The following is a 19,718-nucleotide window of genomic DNA, read 5'->3' as shown; positions in this document are numbered from 1 at the left end:
TGCCATTATCTACTAGGAATGCTGTCCAACCTAATTGAGGATGTGGTCCCAGCTAGTGAAATGACAATCTAAAAAAAAGTAAAGAGATGTGAGAAACACCCTTCAGCTATGTAATGAGTGCTGTCGTTGCATAGTTTATCCACCAGAGGGCACTCTGCTAAAACGAGCCGAGTTAGGCAGAACTGTTTTAACAGTAGAACAAGTTTATTGTTTATACAGCATTGATATATCATCTTACTAAGGACTCATAACTAGTCATGTTAGGGAAATATGCTTTATCTCTTTTAAGATAAAAAAGTTTTAACTCGCCAAATAATGGCCTCTGTGTTACTCTGTATCCTGTATGGTTTGGCTTCTAATAATGAAAAATCATCAATATTTGAGTTTTATCCTCTCTGTGTTTTGCAATAGTGTTTGTTATGTACATTATTCAGCTGACTGTTACTGACTGATTGCTCGGTGTTGTCATCGCTGCGGCCGACTGTCAGGCTCATGTTCTTTTGTCTCTCACCCGTAGCCATTCGAGGCCAGTGACCTGCTGCTGGGACTGAACTTCTCCAAAGTGCTCAGCAGTTTGGTTACTCTGAATAAAGTGACTGCAGGTCAGTTAAAAATGTGCAGTGTGTGTGTGTGAGAGTGTCATTATGGATGTGGGAGTAGTCATGAGGCTGATTTATATTTCCCCGCTCTTGCGCAGATATCGGTGTGGGCAGCGATTCGGTGTGCGCCCGACACTCTTCAGCCCACCGCATCAAGTCGTTCGAGTCGCTGTCCTCTCAGGCTTCACTGGCCCGATCCTCCAAGCTGCTGCAGAACCAGTTTCGCAGCCTGGTAAGGTCAACACGTGCTTCTGACCCGTATTGACGCAGATTTGGTGGATATGTGTCAAAGGCATATGTTATTTATCATTACAGCTCTAACACTCTAGAGAACATAAATAAAACACTTAACATTGAACTTCTGATGTGTCACAAACAGTCTGTTCTTATTCTTTTTTTCTGCTCACTGGTTTCTGGTCCAGACACATGACTCCAGTATTACATGCTGCCATTTTGAAAAGTGCTTTTATAGTGCCTGAGCAGAGTTTGCTGCAGGCAAATGACTCAGGGGTAGATGGAGGCAGCAGCAAATTTGCATGTCATCCTCATACACGGAAAGAGGCGTACAGTTACACCTAAGCCATTTTAAAGCATAAAGGGAACATAGTCCTGGAAGAAAAATCTAGTCTAAAAAGTATTTGATGATGATAATGATGATGATGAATAGAGAAGTTTTTGGGGATTTGATCTAGGGCTGTGCAATATGACCAAAATCTCATATCCCGATATAAGACATCTATTGTCCGATAGCGATATAAATCACAAAAATTTAACATTTTCTGTAAATTCTGTGAATCTCAGGCAGCTCGACTTGCATGAAGTGTTTCCAGCTGGGCGTCATGTACCTGGAGTCGAGTGTTTTAACAGATGCATGAAACTATACATTTTTAGACATAAGTTGTAACGGCCACCGTTTTCTTTGTGAGTATTTATAACACGGCGTGCTGCGGGGAAAAGCCTGTTCTAACGTTTGAGTCTAAGTTTTATTTTTTAGCACCTGGCGGCTTTTTTTTGCTTCTCATCCGTAAAGACTCTGCATCCTCTTTCACGTGATTCAGTTTATTTTGAAAAGTCTCAACAGGATCTTGAGCTTTATGGTGAAAGGTTTGTGTGGAACATAAACAAGCGGACACGAGATGGTTTTAACATCGTTGTTGCTAACGACGATGCATAAAAACAGGTGCTTGTCCGTCTGTAGTGTGGTTCTATTAAATATAAGAGAAAGAGAGAACTTTAAGAAATTAATATAGCCACTACAGTGACCATCAAAACCATGAAAAAATATTGCCGTAAACAGTTTATTTTGCGACACCACGAAACAAACGGTACTGTAAAATGAAACGATAGACGTTTTTATATCGTCATCCGAAATATATCGTTATATCGAACAGCCCTAATTTGATCAGTGCCAGGAGAGTAGCCTTTATAATGAAGTTCATCATCCGAGGTATGGCAAATCACAGAAGCTTTCTTTTTTTAGACACTTGTTCAGCAAGTGTCTAAATTTTATGTCAGAAATTTCTAAGAAGTAGGAAACTTAATGAACAGAAATTATCACCAGAACTGTAGAAGTTTCAGGTTTCTACTGCAGGAACTGTCTCTTACTGAAATCCATCATTTTGCACCAGTTCAGGTCAGCCTGTCTGTCACAACATATTAATAGCAATAATCAGTTTATCACATTTTAGTTAAATCAGAGCAAAGACTTCAATAGTTATAGATGGTAAGATTTGCTGTATAGTAGTGGTTACAAATGCTATTTCCATTTCCGTTGGCTTCTCCTCCTCCTTGCTGACGCTCCCGCCTCTTTCACCAGGACATGTCAGAGAACAGCGGACAGCAGCTGCTGGTCAAGGCACGTTTCAACTTCCAGCAGACCAACGAGGATGAGCTCACCTTTGCTAAGGGCGATTTCATCAGCGTGACTCGTCAGGAGGAGGGCGGCTGGTGGGAAGGGATGCTTAATGGCAAGACTGGCTGGTTTCCTAGCAACTATGTGCGTGAGGTCAAGGGCTCCGGTAAGTACCTCGGCTAACCTGATGAGTGATTAACAGGGTCTGATTAAGAATTTATGGGAGACGCAGAACTTCCTGATGTGCTTTTAATAACTAACTGGTTGAATTTCTGAAACAAATTTCACATTTAGAGACACTCATGCTATTTCCAAAATTGGACTCACTAGACCAAGATATTAATACCTTAGTGTAGTGATTCATCACACTGTGTTTGTTGCAACATAAAAAATTGGCAGTTGCATCCTTCAGTCCACGTATTTCTAAATAAATCTCCTGCCCCTGCATACCTTTGTGGAAAATAGTATACTAAAGAGAAATCTCTGTCACGCTAACCATTTGCACGGCTTCACAGCTGCCTTTGTCACCATCTTTCCACCCGATGCCGTGACAGTAATGTAGTGCCACATCTGCTGCAGTCTTTTGTTTTTCCCGCTTGTGTCGAGATGCCAGTGACACAGCGCTGCCACTGTGAAGATGTTTTCGAGTAACACAAGATGTGCTTTCTCTGCATGAAGGGTTCATTTTAACAAGCTAAAACTGTGGTTCGGAAACTTGAGGCCAAGAGAAGTGCACCGTGTCTCGTATTTCGAATATTTTAACCTTGGTGGGAGTTTAAATGACTCTGCTTGCACTGTGACCCAAAACATGGCGGTTAATTGGCTTGGGTTGTTTTCTTTATTTACGTAAGGAATAAATAAATGTATGCCCAATGGTTTCTGTATAAACAATTTATATTTTTAGTGGTATCCAGATGGCCTGGTCAGAGTATTTCAAAAACTGCTGATCTACTGGGATTTTCCCACACAACCATCTCTTGGGTTTACAGAGAATGGTTTGTAAAAGAAAATGTCCAGTCAGCGACAGTTCTTTCGGAGAAAATGTCTTGTTGATGCCACACTTTAGAGGAGCATCTTTCAAGCTGATACCAAGGCAACAATAACTCAAATAACCACATGTTACAACCGAGGATAACGGTAACATTTCACAACATATCAAACATTATAGCAAATGGGCTACAGCAGCAGAAGACCACATTGGGTGCCACTATTGTCAGCTACGAACAGGAAACTGAGGCTACAATTCACACATGCTGAAAACTGCAACATAAGATTAGAGAAATGTTGCGTGGTCAGATGAGTCTCGATTTCTGCTGCTAAATTCAGATGATGAGGACAAAAAAAAGCATGAAACCATAGATCCATCCTGCCTTGTATCAATGTTTCAGGCTGCTGATGGTGTAGCGATGGGGGCAATTTTTCCTAGGCACGGTTAGTTGAGTGTAATTTAATTTAAACACTACAGGCTAACCGACTATTGTTGCTGACAGTATGCATCCTGGCAGCACGGTGGCACGGTGGTTAGCACTGTTACTGCACAGCAAGAAGGTCCTGAGTTCAATTCCACCATCAGGCCGGGATCTTTCTGTGTGGAGTTTGCATGTTCTCCCCGTGTTTGCGTGGGTTCTCTCCGGGTACTCCGGCTTCCTCCCACCGTCCAAAGACATGCAGTTTGTGGGGATAGGTTAATTGGATAATCCAAATTGCCACTAGGTGTGAATGTGAGTGTGAATGGTTGTCTGTCCCTGTGTGTTGGCCCTGCGACAGACTGGCGACCTGTCCAGGGTGTACCCTGCCTTTCGCCCTATGAACGCTGGGATAGGCTCCAGCGCCCCCCGCGACCCTGAAAAGGATAAGCGAATGGATGGAATGGATGGAAGTATGCATCCATCCTTGTATGATTATGATGTGCACATCTCCTCGTGGCTGCTTTTCAGCAGGATAACGTGCCATATGGCGAGGCTCAAATCAGCTTAAACTGGTTTCTTAAATATAACGGTGAGTTCACTGTACTCAAAGGCTACAGTTAGAATCTACAGCAACTGTGATGATTCCAGCACTTTGAATCTGAGCCACGAAGAATTAAGGCACTTCTGAATGGATAAGGGGGTCCAACCTAGTGCTGTGACGGTGTACTTAATAAAGTGTGCAGTGATTTATAAACTGTGGGTAGACAAACTGGCTTGTTGATGTGGTTTGTGTAATATTGAATTCAAAATAGCTTGAGGGTCAGTGTATACTTGCATCAATCACATCATTTGTTTCCCTTCTGATCGCAGACAAACAAGTGTCCCCCAAGTCTGGCACCCTTAAGAGCCCACCTAAAGGCTTTGACACATCTGCAATCAGCAAGACGTACTATAATTTGGTAAGCAAGCAACTTAACAGTTTTTTTTTTTGCTTTCTCCTGTTAGTATTATTTTCCTCCATGCACCTCTGTGGTTACTATCTTTGGCTTTTCTTGTTTCACGTCTTCCTGTTTTTGTGTGGGTCTTTGCTTTTTTTCCTTCTGTTAATGACCTTCACTGAAAGAAGCTGTCCTCTCAGTTATTTTGCCTTACATGATGGGCAAAATTGTTTTATCACACTGCATCTTTATCACATAGTAGCTACTCTGTGTATGGTTATCTGTATATGTGGGTCTTTTGGCTGATTATGTACAACCGACTGCATTAAATGAATATTTAAAAAAAAATACTGATTTTATTTAAAAAAAAACTGCCCCTTATTGGAGTTATAAATATTTTGCATTGTAATCCATTTTTAAATGTAATGCTGGAGGTCAGCACTGAACCCAAAGCTATGTTTTTATTCATTTATTTATTGTTGAAGATCAAATTATGTATGCATCTTCTGTTCTTGTGTTATTAATTACCTTGACAGAAATTGTGAAAATAATTGATACACTGTGTATTTACATCCACATTTTAATCTTGTATTTTGGTGTGCACTAGAAAGCAATCAAATAAATATTTAACAGAATGAGTGTTATAGCCGTTCTGAATGACTATAACAAGTCTGTTATTATAGATAATAATTTAATTTCTCTCCTTTATTTTTAGGTGTTACAGAACATTTTAGAAACAGAGACTGAATATTCCAAGGACCTTCAGAGTCTCCTGATGAACTACCTGCGACCTCTTCAGAATATTGAAAAGTATGACTCACTTAGACATAATGCGACATAACATGCAGTTCTTTTGAAATGTATAAAATTCACGTGAATTGTTTGTTTTTGTTTTTTTGCATAATCTAAAGGACTAAGTGGGCAGAAGTCCTTGGCTTACTTGTACGTGTTACTGAATCATTTTTTTTTACCAATCTCCGTACTTCATCACTTTTTCTTCCAGACTGAGCAGCTCAGATGTGGCTCTGATTCTGGGAAACCTGGAAGAGATCAGCACCTTCCAGCAGATGCTCGTCCAATCACTGGAGGAGTGCACCAAGTTAGTCCCTCCCAGCACACACAGCCCCACTGCAGCAGCATCTTCACTGTTTCTCAAGACACAGAAGGACATCTAGTGTTGGGCTGCATGTACTACAGGGATATTGGGCTAGACTGTACTTAGACTATGGAAATTTACGGAATTACACTGCATATGTGCATATTGCCTCTTCTTAGTGTGGGAGAGTTAATATAGGTGTATTTTGACCTTCTGCGATCCTATTTTTTATTTTTGTTTTTTATCTGTTTAGGCTTCCAGAAAGCCAACAAAGGGTGGGCAGCTTCTTCCTCAAGCACATGCCACAGATGAAGGCTCTCTATGTTGGTTACTGCTCGAACCATCCCTCTGCAGTTAATGTACTCACCCAATACAGGTATGCTCATATCAGCTGTATTTAGTATCATTAAACAGTGACGTCGGCCTTTCCCACACGTGGCACAGCAGGTCGTACAAATGACCGTGTTAACAAATCTTGTTGACGTTAAATTTGGTCTTAGCTTCCTCTTGTTTAGGCTTGTCACTGTCATCATCACTGTCCAGTCGATATTCCATTGTTACACACACTGCTGTTGAGGTGTTTTTTTTTAAAATTTAATGTATTTGCAGTAGTAAATTACAGACGGGACATCGTAAGAGGCTTAAGGTGGGGCACACTGAACCATTAAGTTTGTGAGATGGCTTAATTTCACCTGATGCATGTCAGCTAGTTATTAAAACAAGTGACCAGAAGATAGCCATTAGCAAAGTAAGTAGATCCAAGAACAACAAGAATGACCACACAGGTAACAGTTTAATGCTCCATCAGTGTTTGGACAGATTGTGCTTTAACAGAAGAGGAAGTGCAGTATTCTCTTTCACTCATGTGTCTGACGCATTAGCACAAACTCTATCTGGAGGTGATAGGCTGAATGTAAATTTTGCTCAGCAGTCTTAGTAACATGAAATTTAAAGGAGCTGCGAGGACCTCTAGAGGACAGAAAATTGAGAGAGATTATCTCGAGTGAGCTGTAGAAGCTCACCTGAGTCGCATCTGAAATATGAAGTTTGTCAGCCTTGTAGATACTTATTGAATTATCCGTCATTCTAAACGTGTCCATAGGCTTTCTAACGTTACTGCCTGGATGGATTGTAACAAATGTTGTCCATATGGAGGTGCTGAAAAGGCAGTGTGTTATTTATCATTTTACCCCTCAGCCTGAGAGCCTGATGGATGTAATGTCGTTACATGAACACAATAACTCGAATGAGGCGATATAGGATATCAAATTGATATCATAGGTGCGTCTATTAAAAAACCCTTGAACAAATTTGAAACTCAGTGACTTCGACCTCAAAGTGTAGGTAAGAGGTCAGGTTTTCTAAAAACAAATCTTGTGAATGTGATAACTCACTAAGGATTTTCAAATTTATACCATATGAGACAAATGGGTAGCAATTTAAAAAACAAAATACGGACTTTATAAAGTGGGCAGCACTGTTGCCTCACTGCAAGAAGGTTCTGAGTTTGACTCCACCATCTGGTCGGGGCTTTCAGGGTATAGCTTGCATGTTCTCCCTGTGTCCGTGTCTGGGAGGGGTTCTCTCTGGGTGGGTTCTCGTAGTCATTCAGGTAGTGGGGTTAGGTTAATTGATGAATCTTATTTTGCCTGTGAGTGCAAGTGATTGTCTGTATATGGTCTCTCTGTGTTAGCCCTGTGTCAGCTTGGCAACCTGTCCAGGGTGTACAGGTAGCTATGAGAGGTGGGTTTTTTAAAACTGGGTTTTAAATTTTTTTATAAAAATGTGTTTTTAGCCTTTTGAAAGTGGAGGACTGTGTCTAAAAAAAGCTAAAAGCAATTCACATATTGACACATTGTTTTATGTTTGATGAAGTCCTCTGTGGTAGTGAACAGAGGCAGTATTACCAAAAAAGTATCTTTGTTCAACAAATTATGGCTCTAAGTGAACATCTCACGTTGGGCTTTAAGTCACAGTGAGATGAATAGTCAAGATTTTCTGACATTCTTACAGAGCATTGATGAATTCATTTCAATTTAATTTTATTTATACAGCGCCAAATCACAACAACAGTCGCCTCAAGGCGCTTTATATTGTAAGGTAGACTCTACAATAATACACACAGAGAAAAACCCAACAATCATATGACCCCCTATGAGCAAGCACTTTGGCGACAGTGGGAAGGAAAAACTCCCTTTTAACAGGAAGAAACCAGAACCAGACTCAGGGAGGGGCGGCCATCTGCTGTGACCGGTTGGGGTGAGAGAAGGAAGACGGAATAAAAGACAAGCTGTGGAAGTAAGCCAGAGATTAATAGTCAGTCAGATTAGTCAGATTTTTAAAAAAACAATGTGCAGATTGATTGAAATAATAGGTCTAGCTGCTTCCATAAGCCTCCTTATGAAGGTAACAGGAGTGAGCAGCACAATCAGAATGCCAATTAGGATGGTTTGACCTTCAGTGGTTCTTAAAACTATTAAATAACTAACAAAGCCAACTTATGTGTTGCGTGCAGACCCTGTGATGATGCTGTTTGTGGTGTAGCTTAAATGTTTTGTTTGTCTTTGGTTCTCTTGCAGTGATGTATTGGGAGATTTTATGGAAGGGCGCGGTGCTGTCAGTCCCGGGATCCTCACCCTGACCACAGGCCTCAGTAAACCCTTTATGAGGCTGGACAAATACCCCACACTACTTAAAGAGCTCGAGAGACACATGGAGGTGTGTGTGTCACTGGATAGCCATTTTTCTTCAGCTCCTGTGTTTAGCTTTTTTTGTTAAATGTACAACGTGCCTGCCCTTTTTAGGAGAATCACCCAGACAGACCAGACATCCAGAAGTGCATGTCGTCTTTCAAAAGTCTGTCGGTAAGCTGAACTCGCTTCCTCTCCAGACAGACACAACACGTAACCAGACTTTCTATGAAATGAAGTGGTTTAAGAAAAGATTTTGAAACAGCCGTCTGTCTCTTTCACGCCAGGCTCAGTGCCAGGAGGTGCGGAAACGAAAGGAGCTGGAGCTGCAGATTCTTACAGAATCCATCCGGCTGTGGGAGGGGGATGACATCAAAACCTTAGGCTCTGTGATCTACATGAGCCAGGTCTTGGTCCAGAGTCAGCTGTCAGAGGTATTTATTTGGCTCCTTCATCTATACTTCGCTCTGCTATAAACTGCTGCAATATTCGCTTCCTGTAAATATAATATTAAAGTGCATAAATTGTAGTCTTTTGTACACATAGTACAAATAGTTAGTTCAATGCAAAGAGTCAAAATAATTACTGTTAAAGTTCAAGTTAGTGGTAAAGAAATGTGTCCCAAAACTCGCAAAATTTAAATTAAAGCTAAAAACAGTTACTGTTTATACCTGCCTAACCTTTGCTGCTGCAGCCATTTGTTCATCTGTAGACTTTGAAGTGGGCTATACAAGCTAAAGGCATCCTATTTGTACAAAGAAATGCTTACTCATACTCTCTACACTTTCTGCTTTAGGAGAAAAATGAGCGTTACCTCATGCTCTTCCCCCACATCCTCCTCATGCTGTCTGCCAGCCCCAGGATGAGTGGCTTCATATTCCAGGTCAGTAGTCTCATTTATTTATATATATATATAAAATAAATTAAAAAAAAATTATTTGTTTGTTTTATTTTTTCTTGCATGTCATGTGTATGATGTGGTTATTTCACTCTCCAGGGAAAACTGCCCCTGGCAGGCATGACAGTAACCAAACTAGAAGATTGCGAAGCCCATAGAAATGCTTTCGAGCTCAATGGTAAGGGCACGTTTTACAAGCAAGATGTTGACTCATTCCTGTGGATTTTTATTAACACTTTAAACAATACTGTCCCTGTTCCTGCAGGCACAATGTTTGACCGTCTCCTGGTGATATGCACCAACCAGCAGGACCTGCAGGACTGGGTGGAACACCTGACCAGACAAATCAAACACACTGCAGCCACAGCGCCCAGCCACAAACCACTCACTGTTCCCTGCCACACGGTCAGAACTCAGTGATTAACATACCCACATGTAGATCATTTTCTTTCTATTCATTGAAACCCAGAATATATTGATTTCTCACTGACTGTGACCCTTTAATTACAGTGCATTATACATATAATCACCTCAAATGATGATGCAAACCCACGTGAAGTGGCTGATTACTTTTACTGGAATTGACCACAATACACAATTGCATTTACTGAAATTAACTTTAAAAATGCATAATATTTAGCATTTATCCTTAGAAAGAACAAATTGATATAATTCTATTTTTGGTGTACCCCTGTGCATGTTGGTGACACCACTGTGAAATGAGTTAAATGCCATACATAGGGCTGTGTCACAGATGTATGTAGTGGAGTTTTAGCATGTCCAACCAGGAGTAGATCTCTGGACACTCAATATGGAAGCGTGATATACCATATCTGGTTCAAATATGAATATGAAGCTGCCAAACAGGAGGGAAAGAACTTTCTACACACTTTCTGCAGAGAAGCTTTGTGGATGTAGTAAAGGAGAGGACATGCAGAGGGTTGTTGTGACAGAAGAGGATGCTAGGGATAAGGTGAGGTGAATGCAGGTGATGAACTGTGGTGACCCCTCACAAAATAAGACGCTGCAAACATTTAGTTTTCTTGAAGGAGGCATTTTGTGTCTTAAGTTTGTGCCCACAATCAACCGAACATTTATTCGTGACATTTTTCAGTCCGCAGTGCTCAGTCCAGTATGAATTACACATTTCCTGCTCAGTTGTTTGGTGTCATGATTATTTAATTGTGACCGCAGTAACCATGTTTATGCCCACCCCTCTTTAGTTAATTTCTCCAGGTTCCTAAGGTTTGAGGGGTTCCTTCCCATGACCTGTAACTCTGTCAACAAACTCTCAGTAGTGTTCAGGCCGAAGCTCTGGGTGTGTCACTCCAAATCCATTTTTTTGTCATTTCTTGAATAATTTGGCTCTGTGTTTTGAATCGTTATCTTATTGGAAGGTTCATTGCTGCTCAAGTCCAAGTTTTTCGGTAGCCTGGCTTATGCTTTCATTGAGAATCTAGATATAATAGTCCTATTTCATGACTCCACCAACTTTTACAAGGTTTCCAGGCCCATTTGCTGAAAAACAAAGACCAGTGCATTATACTCACACCTCAGCGTTTGCCTGCTGGGAATGTATTTTTGGGTTGAACGCTTCACCTTTCTTTCACCACTCCTCTGCTCCCGAAGAGCAGTGTCTGTTTTGAAATCGGTTTTCTGTAGGTTCGCCTTGGTTGCGACATGTGGGTTACTGTTGGCCTCACGTAACACTTTTCTTGTGAGAAGGGGCATCATCTTGGGTTTACTATTTCTTTGGACCTTGACTGTGTGGAATTGTACCTATTACTGATCTTTTTAGGCTGTGGCTGCAGGCATCTGCAATAGCTTGGTCATGGCCTTTGTAGCCCACGCCATCCTTTTGAACTCTCACAATGTGTGACCTGAGGTCCTTCACTTATTCATCTGCTTCTGACCGTGACCTGATTGTTCTTTTTTAATCAACTCCCCTCAATTTATAACCCCTAGAAATTTTCTGAAAATCAACATGGCTTGCATTTATTGCCTCACATTATAGAAACATCTGGAACGCCCTGGGTGTCCTGCACTGTAAACAATTGTCTTGATAGATACTGAGGCATGTGAAGATAATTTGGAACAGGGGTAAAAATTAAACATTAGTATTTTTATTGCTTTTTGTTGTGACGCTTGTTTGCTATTCTCATGTATGAAACAGCAAAAACACCTTTTTGTAAGCGCCAAACAAATGAAGAGTAAATCCGTACAGTTATTGTTCTTCTTTGCAAGCTACATATTCATTGTATAATTCACTCACTTTGTTGCTTCTCGTCCCCCTCAGCTCCCATCTCACCCTCTCACCCCATCCCGACATGGTGAGAACAGGGCCTTGACAGTGGCTCCTACCTACCACACCCTGCCTCACCCATCCTCCCATGGGACACCTCACAACACCATGATGTGGGGCCCACTGGAACCACCAAATACCCCCAAACCATGGAGCCTGAGCTGCCTGCGACCTGCACCCCCACTACGGCCCTCTGCCGCCCTCTGTTACAAGGAGGTAAACCTGATTTACGTTGCTTATGTTAAAACTATATAATCCTAATGCTAAGAAACTGTATGTGCTAGTGAAATGAATAATGATCCTTTTTTAAAAATTAATATAGCCTGTTTATAAAGTATTCTACCGTTTGCCCTTCATGTGCAGGATCTTAGTAAAAGTCCTAAGAGTGTGAAGAAACTTCTTCCCAAGCGCAAACCCGAGCGGAAACAGTCTGAAGAGGAATTTGCCTTGAGGAAGAGTATGTGTAAAGTCTTTTATTTTCATATGCTTAGTCTTTTTTGCCTCCATAAAAAGTAATAGTATGACATTTAAGAAATGGCTGAATTGCTGCCTGACTCTACGGAAAACTGCATATTGTTGTGTATACCTCCTTTTCCTTATAGATTAAACAGTGCTGCTAAACTAATAGCTTGTTCTCTCCCTACATTTTACTCACTAGACGGCTAAGAAAGCGGTATCAGTCTTCCTATTTCTTTCATAGTGAGAGAACAAAGACATTAGCATGTGAATTAAATGTGCTTTTTCCTGGCACCGTCTCTTTCTCAGGCACAGCTGCTCTGGAAGAAGACGCCCAAATCCTGAAAGTTATCGAGGCATACTGCACCAGCGCCAAAACCAGGCAGACTCTTAACTCTAGTAAGAAAAAAACAAACTCTTACCCGTCCAGATATACAAACGAAAGAAGAGAGGTTCATACTGGATCTTGCTCTCTTTGTAGCAGCTGCATCTGTATTCTGTACTCAGTGCCTTTCTTTAACTTTATTCTGTACTGACCCCTCTAACAGTATCTCTTCTTCTTCCTGTTTCTCCTCCATTCCTTTACTTTTGGCATTATTTTCCTTGAGTTTATCCTTTCCTCATCTTTTATTTGATGCTTTTCTATAATTTTATCCATCGTCTCATCCTGCATCTTCCATTGGTTTTATGATTTGCCATTTGTTGCGTGTTTGCGTATGCTTCCTCCTTCCTCCCTCCCTCCCTGTGCCGTCACTCGTCTTTCCTCGACCACCATTTCCTCCTCCTGCATTCGCAACATCACTCTCAACCCCGCCCACTCCACCCAGCCTGGCAGGGCACCGACCTGATGCACAACCACGTGCTGGCCGACGTGGACCAGTCCTGCGTGGATTCGCCGGGCCGCCGTAGCAGCGTGTCCCGGCCAGAACTGACCTCTGACCTTTCAGAGGACTCAGACTATGACTCCATCTGGACCACGCACAGTTACAGAATGGGCTCAGTGCCACGCAAGAGCTGCATCTCTCACCAGAACTGAAGACCGTACAGTACTGCCAAGCTGTGCTGTGAAGTGAAGTACAGCCTGCTTACCTCTTTTCTCTTCAATGTGTTTGAAAAAAAAAGGTTTTTTTAATTTATCTATTTATTTTCTATTATGATTTTTCAATTTTTTTGTTAATTTATTTGTTTTATTTATTTTTCGACAGTTTGTTTGAAGATGTTTCAGGCATCTCCCTGTTGCCTTTGCCATTTCCCCTTTTATGTGCCTCCTCTCTTTCTGTAGTTGTCATGCAGTAGGTGTTTGATAATTTATTGTTAATTTATCTTGAATGTGACCACTCCCCTGGTTTGAACATAAATGGGGTAAGCTCTCAGGAGAGAGTACAGGGATTTCAGAGTGGAATATGTGGGAGGGAGACCCAGGGGTGGGAGAAGTGGGGACTGAGCTTTTCCTGTCTGATATTCAGATGTATTTCAGGAACGACTGTATTCTATTTACCATGTACTACTCCTCTCCAGTATGTGTTTCTAGAGTATGTATGCTGAAACATAGCACAGATGCTACACAGGTACAGGCACATATCCCCCTGCTGTCTGAAAATATGACGGAATGCAAATGCAATATCCAAATTATCGACGTTTAATAGAATTTTCAGAACATGAAGTTATACCCGTGTTGCAAACCCGTGACAGCATGAAATTTAACATTCCAGATAGCTTTTGTGTGTTCAGTCCAAACTGAATATTCAGTGGTTTAATTAAATATTCAGCGCCTAATAGTTTGTCAAATTCAGTCCAATTTTTTTGTCCTTTGTCCATAGCTGCTACAGAAAGAGAAGATTATCACTTCACTCTCTGAGTAAGGTGTTACTAATTTGATTAAAGTCGTTCTACCAAGACTGATAAATAATAAGGTTCTGACCGTCTAAATGACCAAAAAACTCAATTTCAGACTTGCCTATAGTAGTATGCAGATGTACAGATAGTTTTAGTACGTCTCTTGTGACCATTGCAAATATAATTCTAGCTCTTTGGTATCAGGTGGGGGGGACAGACTATCTGCAGGACTACATACCACCGCTGGCATTAAGTAATTGGACATAATTTGTTTTCCTTTGATTTTTTTTTTTAAGCGAAGAAGTGACTTTTATTACTATTCCTTTTGATAGTTTACTCCTAGTGTAGTCTCTAAGGCATGATCCTCAGTCTGATCTTAAAGTGGATCCATTATGCTTTTCCCAGTTTTCTCTTAAATATACAGTTTCAACTTTGAAATACAAGTCAAAATCTCAGCCTTCAGGATTCAGTGCTCTAAAAGCTTAGTTTGACATTCATTTGTTCTTTTTTCGGGATACATAACAACACGTCGAGATGTATGACGATAAAGAGAGGGGTCTTCTTGATACATCTTCTGTTTGTAAAGACAGCCAATAAGGAGAAATTTGGTGGCTTAAAAGGGAGAGGAGCTAAAATAACTTGGATTAAAGTCAAGACCACACAAAGGACCAGTATAAGCTAAATAAGGATTATTATGAGCAATAATCATGCAAAGACACTCTAGTAGAGTCAAGGAATAAGAATAGGATTTTAATTGGTCCCCTTTAATGTCTAGTTATGTTTCTGTCCGTATCACAGGGTTGCATTTATATAATGGTTTAATACTCAAGTTAATGAATTATTTAAATAAAAGGTTTCATATAAAACAAGCAAAGGGTGTCAGTCTGTGAGCTACAAGCTAAAACGGTTACAATCCTATAGTAGAAATTGAACGCCTTCGTTTGATGGGGGATATGTGTCCCATACGTTAAAGAAACAACTTACCATTTGGGGAAATGCACTCACTACATTTCTTGCCAAGTTCTGTGTGAAGAGTGATAACACCCACGTTCAGTATGACTCTGAAGCTTAGCATAAAGAACGAGAAGAGCTAGTCTGCCTCTGTCTAACGGTAATAAATCCAACAGCTAGGACCTTTTTAAATGTCACCGTTTTAATAAACAAAATTAAGCAGGTTAATTTTAGCCAACTAACTGGCGCTTGTTGACTGACAGCCCCCCCTTTTTTTTAAGTTGTGCTAGGTTTTTATGCTAGTTTTGGCTAAACATGTTGCAGCTCCAGCTCTAACCCTGCAAGCATGAATTGATATCAGTTTTCTTATCTCACTCATTCATGGGAAGAAGCATTTACTTGCGTCCAACTTTGAGTCATGAAGTCGCGTTATGTTCCAGGAGAACAGCTTGTCAGCCATGTTTACTAGCTTTCAACGTCAACTAGCTTGACAGGCTTCTCAGACAGGAGAGGATGGTTATAAAATCACAGATGAAACTAATAACTCTGGGTGTAGCTCTTGTTGTATGCTCTGACAATTTCAACCACACAAAGATGTTCAATGCCATTTGAAAACATCAGCCCTTTTCTTTCTTTTTTCCTTTCTTTTTCTTTTTTTGTTGTTGCAACAAACTAGCACCTATGCTGTGGCCTCATTACCGAGACTTGCCTTCGTGTTGTCCGGCTTGTGAGGCTTCCCATACTATCTAGCGTTAATGACTATTTTTATGAAGAAGTATTTTTCCAGTCTTGGATATTAAAAGTACAGGCTGACATCCTCTTACAGTAAGCAATGTAAGTGACATAGAATATATTGGTCCATGTTACAGTTTGAACTGCTCTTTTTTTTCCTTCTTCTTCTTGTATTTATTATTTGGTATAAATGCTCCTTTTTAAAAAATTTATTTATATTTTATTCTGTATGCCGATGTTTACAAAATGATCCCTGGAAGAATCGTTTGTTTTCTTTTTGAAATTTTCTCGGTCTGTATCAACGTTTACACAGAATTTATGACATGAAGTGTTTGAGTTCTTTTGCACAATCATGTAACAGGCCAGTGGGTGGGTTGAGGGATAGAATCTGTTAAAATTCTGTACTTTTTGTCGTCTGCCTAGAGTGTGTATGATATAATCCTAAAGGTAGACTTAAGTATTCAGTGTTACTGTAAAGTAAATGCTCATTTGTGGTGTAAATGCTCACCCTCTGTGTTTTGATAGCATTGAGGGGTTTAAAAAGAAAAACAAGCAAGAGAGAGAGAGATCATGATTATACAGGAACATTTCTATGTGAACTACTTGTTCAGCTCAGAATACTGTCAGAGTGGACTTGAAATCTAAAGAGCACATAATGACCCTTTCTGTAAATACTAGTCATCTTGGAGCAAGGAAAAAAACCCATTCAATCTTCTATGAGTATTTGAGCTAAGAATATCACTGTCCTTATATCATGTGCTATATTTTGTGACAGGTGTATTCTGTGGTTTAAGAAACTAAGTCGAACTGTGGGACAGGCAGGGTGACGAGACTAACTGTCTTTAGCCAACATTGTCCTCTGTGTGCTCAAATGTTGTATTCAGTTCACACATGTAGCCATGTCTTATCTGCAGCGCCTTCAGTGTATTTGTTCTACACTGCTGAAGTGTTCAAGTCCCAAACGCTGTATTATGAGTTTTGAATAAATCTGTCATTTGGTAGACGTTGGCATTCATGTGACTTTGTTTTTGCAGAACAAGTATGTGGTTTCATTTGGGAGAGATGGTGAAGTCTTTGCTAGTTTCAAATTACCAAGGTGTATGACGAATGGTCACATGACTCTGTTTTTGTGTCTCCCATTTGCTTTCACTATCCTCTGTGTCTTCTGTCTGAAAACTGGTCTGTGCATGACTAACACACAACTACAACCAGCTGTGCGTGTTTGTGTCTCTTGGATGCTGTGTGTCATTCCAATAAAATTCGGATTTTGGTCTTAAAAAAGGAAAAGTCATTTACCAAAGATGACTGCACTGGCTTACTGCGTTCGGAAGTATCATCTGTTGAAGAGCTGTTCTGTGTTGAAACAGGGCCACAAAGGGAAACAGGGCTCCATGTGATCATCCCCGGTGAGGAGAAAGTACTTTTGGAGGATCCCAGTCGCAATGGACAAAGTACTTTGGAAGAAAAGTAAGATGATGGATGACTCTCTTTTCCATGCTTCTATCCTGGTTTATGCCTAATGTCTTTAAATCCTGTAATACTCAGCTTAGTCCTTGCTGTATTCTGTATGCGGTGCTTATAGAGCTGTGGAAAAAGTATTTGCCCCTTTCCTGTTTTTTTTTTTATTATTATTTATTTTATCTTTTTGCATATTTGACACACCTACCTGTTTCAGATAATCAAATTTTACCTACCTGACCCTGTGTGGAAAAGGCTAATAACTGCTTGTGCTACGCGCGGGCAGCAAGAACTGCTTTCAAGCAAGGGATTTAGGCCCAGTCTTCTTTGAAGAATGGTTTTGATTCAGACAGATTGGAGGGTTTGTTTATTAAAGCATGAACAGCCTGTTTAAGGTCATGCCAAAGCATTTCAATCAGGTTTAAGGCTGGACTTTTGGTCAGCAGCGGTTTTCTCCTTAGAGACATCCAAGGGAGAGCTCCTTATTGTTGAATCATGAACTCTGACCTGAACAGAAACGAGGGAGACCTGCAGTTCTTTAGATGTTGTTCTGGGTTGTTTTGTGACTTCCTGGATGAGTCGTTGATGCACTTGTGGAGTACTTTTGGTAGGCTGGCTCCCTCTGGGAAGGTTGCCCCAGTGTTCCAAGTTTTCTCCATTGGTAGATAATGGCTCTCACCGTGGTTCACTGGAGTCCCAAAAATGGCTTTGTAGCAATTTCAACACTGATAGATGTCAATGACTTTGTTTCTCATCTGTTTTTCTTTAAATAATGGTGTGAAGTGTTGCTTTTAGACCACTTTTTCTGACAAGTTCTATTTTAAGTGATTTCTTGATTCACAGTTGATTCATACTAATATAGAAAACTGTTGTTGGAACCCTGCGTCATTACTGCGAGCTAGCTGAAGGCTCTCCTCACCATTTGAGGTCTGTGTTGAAATGACAGTTGTGTTACAGTTTTTTTTTATATAACCGTAGTCTAGTGAGGAGTAAAATAAGTTGTATAAGGGTATGTGTCAGTAGGGGTGGGCGGTATAAACAGTATACCGTAGAAACTATGAATTTGGCCAAAGGTAGAGATTTTGACTATACCGCTCTGCCGCAATAGCGCATGTTGATGGTGTCATCAAGCTGCGCCTGTTTTGGTCGAAAGCATCGCACCGTCTGCAAGCAATATTGTCTGCAAGCAATATCGTCTGCAAATTGGGCGACAGTAATAGTGAAGAGATGAAGCAAGTTTTGGAATATGAGGAAAGCGAAAAACTGCGCTTCCTCCACTTCCGTACAATTGATTGATTCATGCTGAATTCTCTCGCAGCTGCTCTATTCCCATGTTGTTGCAGTATATTAATGACTAACCTCGTATTGTGGATGGATTATCTCAGTTGTTGTCCTGACTAGGGATGGGTATCGTTTAGGTTTTATCCGATACCGGTGCCAAACCGGTACTTTTGAAATGGTGCCGGTGCTTAACCCTTTAAAACCGGTCGGAGCGGGCACGCTCCATTTTGCGCAACTATTTTTAAATTCCTGTAGAACTGCAACCACGTAAGCTAGCGCAATAATTTTTTTTGCATATGAAACCGGAGGAGTTGTATCTACATCTTATGCCATCAGCTTGTCCTAGGTCACAGTTTCCTTCCACATATAGCTTTGCAAAAACTGCATAAAAAACGCTTGCAGCAACAAAAACATAATATCCCAGAAACACGCTTTGCTGATCCGATCAGCTGTTCGTAACACTTCCTACGTTGGAATAGACGTCAGCGCGAACTATCGCATGTCCGCCATTACCTGCCCGAAACCGGAAATAACGTCATTTTTGCGGAAATGTAGTTTTTTACCATCAGGGCCTCATAAGCATATACTGGTGTTTTTAAAACTGTTTCGTTTCTGGGATTCTTAGAACTCAAATTGCACTGCTGGAAATAGTTTATTTTGATGCATATGCTGCTTTTTTGCAAATTTGCACTATAATATTTATTTTCATTTTTCCTGCAGTATATAAAAATTGGTGTATTATAAAAATAAAACTATGAAGACACTCAAAATAAATTTCCTGTGGTGGGAAACTATTTTGTGCAACTTTTTTGTATTTACAGTTTTGATAAGCCCCTTAAATTTTTCTAATTAGAAATATATGTTAAAGAAACAAAAACAATTTTCAATTTTTTTTGTAGTTTATTGCACTTTTTTTGCAATTTATGTAATTGCTATCCACTTAATGCATACCTATTATTAAAATTTGGGCTATAATGGTTGTATTGATGTATAGCAACTTGAAATGTTCCCAAAAATGGCATTACAGCATGTAAAAATATAATATAAGCTCTGGTTCTATTCTAGGTCTTAAAGGGTTAAACGGTGCTTGAACCGGTGCTTAAAGAATGGAAAACACAAACTTTGTCCAAAAACCTCTTGTGTTTTTATTTTTAGCAGTTTCTTTTTTCTGCAAAATGATAACCAAGTTAGCCTTTTCTGTTGATACACCATACCTCCTT

General features: G+C 40.3%; 1 protein-coding gene across 2 annotated transcripts in view; it reads left to right on the top strand.

Annotated features, from left to right (window-relative positions):
* Nucleotides 1-19,718, top strand: part of arhgef7a (Rho guanine nucleotide exchange factor (GEF) 7a) — a 40,693-nt gene that overhangs the window by 15,089 nt on the left and 5,886 nt on the right. The window contains exons 4-21 of one of the 2 annotated variants that reach the window (XM_085248923.1): nucleotides 518-602; nucleotides 698-831; nucleotides 2,416-2,617; nucleotides 4,731-4,819; nucleotides 5,514-5,608; nucleotides 5,802-5,897; nucleotides 6,148-6,270; nucleotides 8,474-8,612; nucleotides 8,699-8,758; nucleotides 8,872-9,018; nucleotides 9,381-9,467; nucleotides 9,582-9,660; nucleotides 9,748-9,887; nucleotides 11,779-12,000; nucleotides 12,148-12,241; nucleotides 12,550-12,639; nucleotides 13,068-13,247; nucleotides 17,127-17,226. In XM_085248923.1, coding sequence (XP_085105049.1) covers nucleotides 518-602; nucleotides 698-831; nucleotides 2,416-2,617; nucleotides 4,731-4,819; nucleotides 5,514-5,608; nucleotides 5,802-5,897; nucleotides 6,148-6,270; nucleotides 8,474-8,612; nucleotides 8,699-8,758; nucleotides 8,872-9,018; nucleotides 9,381-9,467; nucleotides 9,582-9,660; nucleotides 9,748-9,887; nucleotides 11,779-12,000; nucleotides 12,148-12,241; nucleotides 12,550-12,639; nucleotides 13,068-13,247; nucleotides 17,127-17,226 — 2,162 coding nt within the window. The remainder of the gene's footprint in view (nucleotides 1-517; nucleotides 603-697; nucleotides 832-2,415; nucleotides 2,618-4,730; nucleotides 4,820-5,513; nucleotides 5,609-5,801; nucleotides 5,898-6,147; nucleotides 6,271-8,473; nucleotides 8,613-8,698; nucleotides 8,759-8,871; nucleotides 9,019-9,380; nucleotides 9,468-9,581; nucleotides 9,661-9,747; nucleotides 9,888-11,778; nucleotides 12,001-12,147; nucleotides 12,242-12,549; nucleotides 12,640-13,067; nucleotides 13,248-17,126; nucleotides 17,227-19,718) is intronic. The other variant, XM_085248922.1, reaches the window with a different exon arrangement.

Source organism: Mchenga conophoros, linkage group LG16, assembly GCF_057382185.1.
Source record: "Mchenga conophoros isolate Kocher_MC1m ecotype Shallow Benthic linkage group LG16, M_conophoros_male_GT1.1, whole genome shotgun sequence".
NCBI lineage: Eukaryota > Metazoa > Chordata > Actinopteri > Cichliformes > Cichlidae > Mchenga > Mchenga conophoros.
Note: the sequence above shows the minus strand (reverse complement) of the source record. Positions and strands in the feature narration are given on the sequence as shown.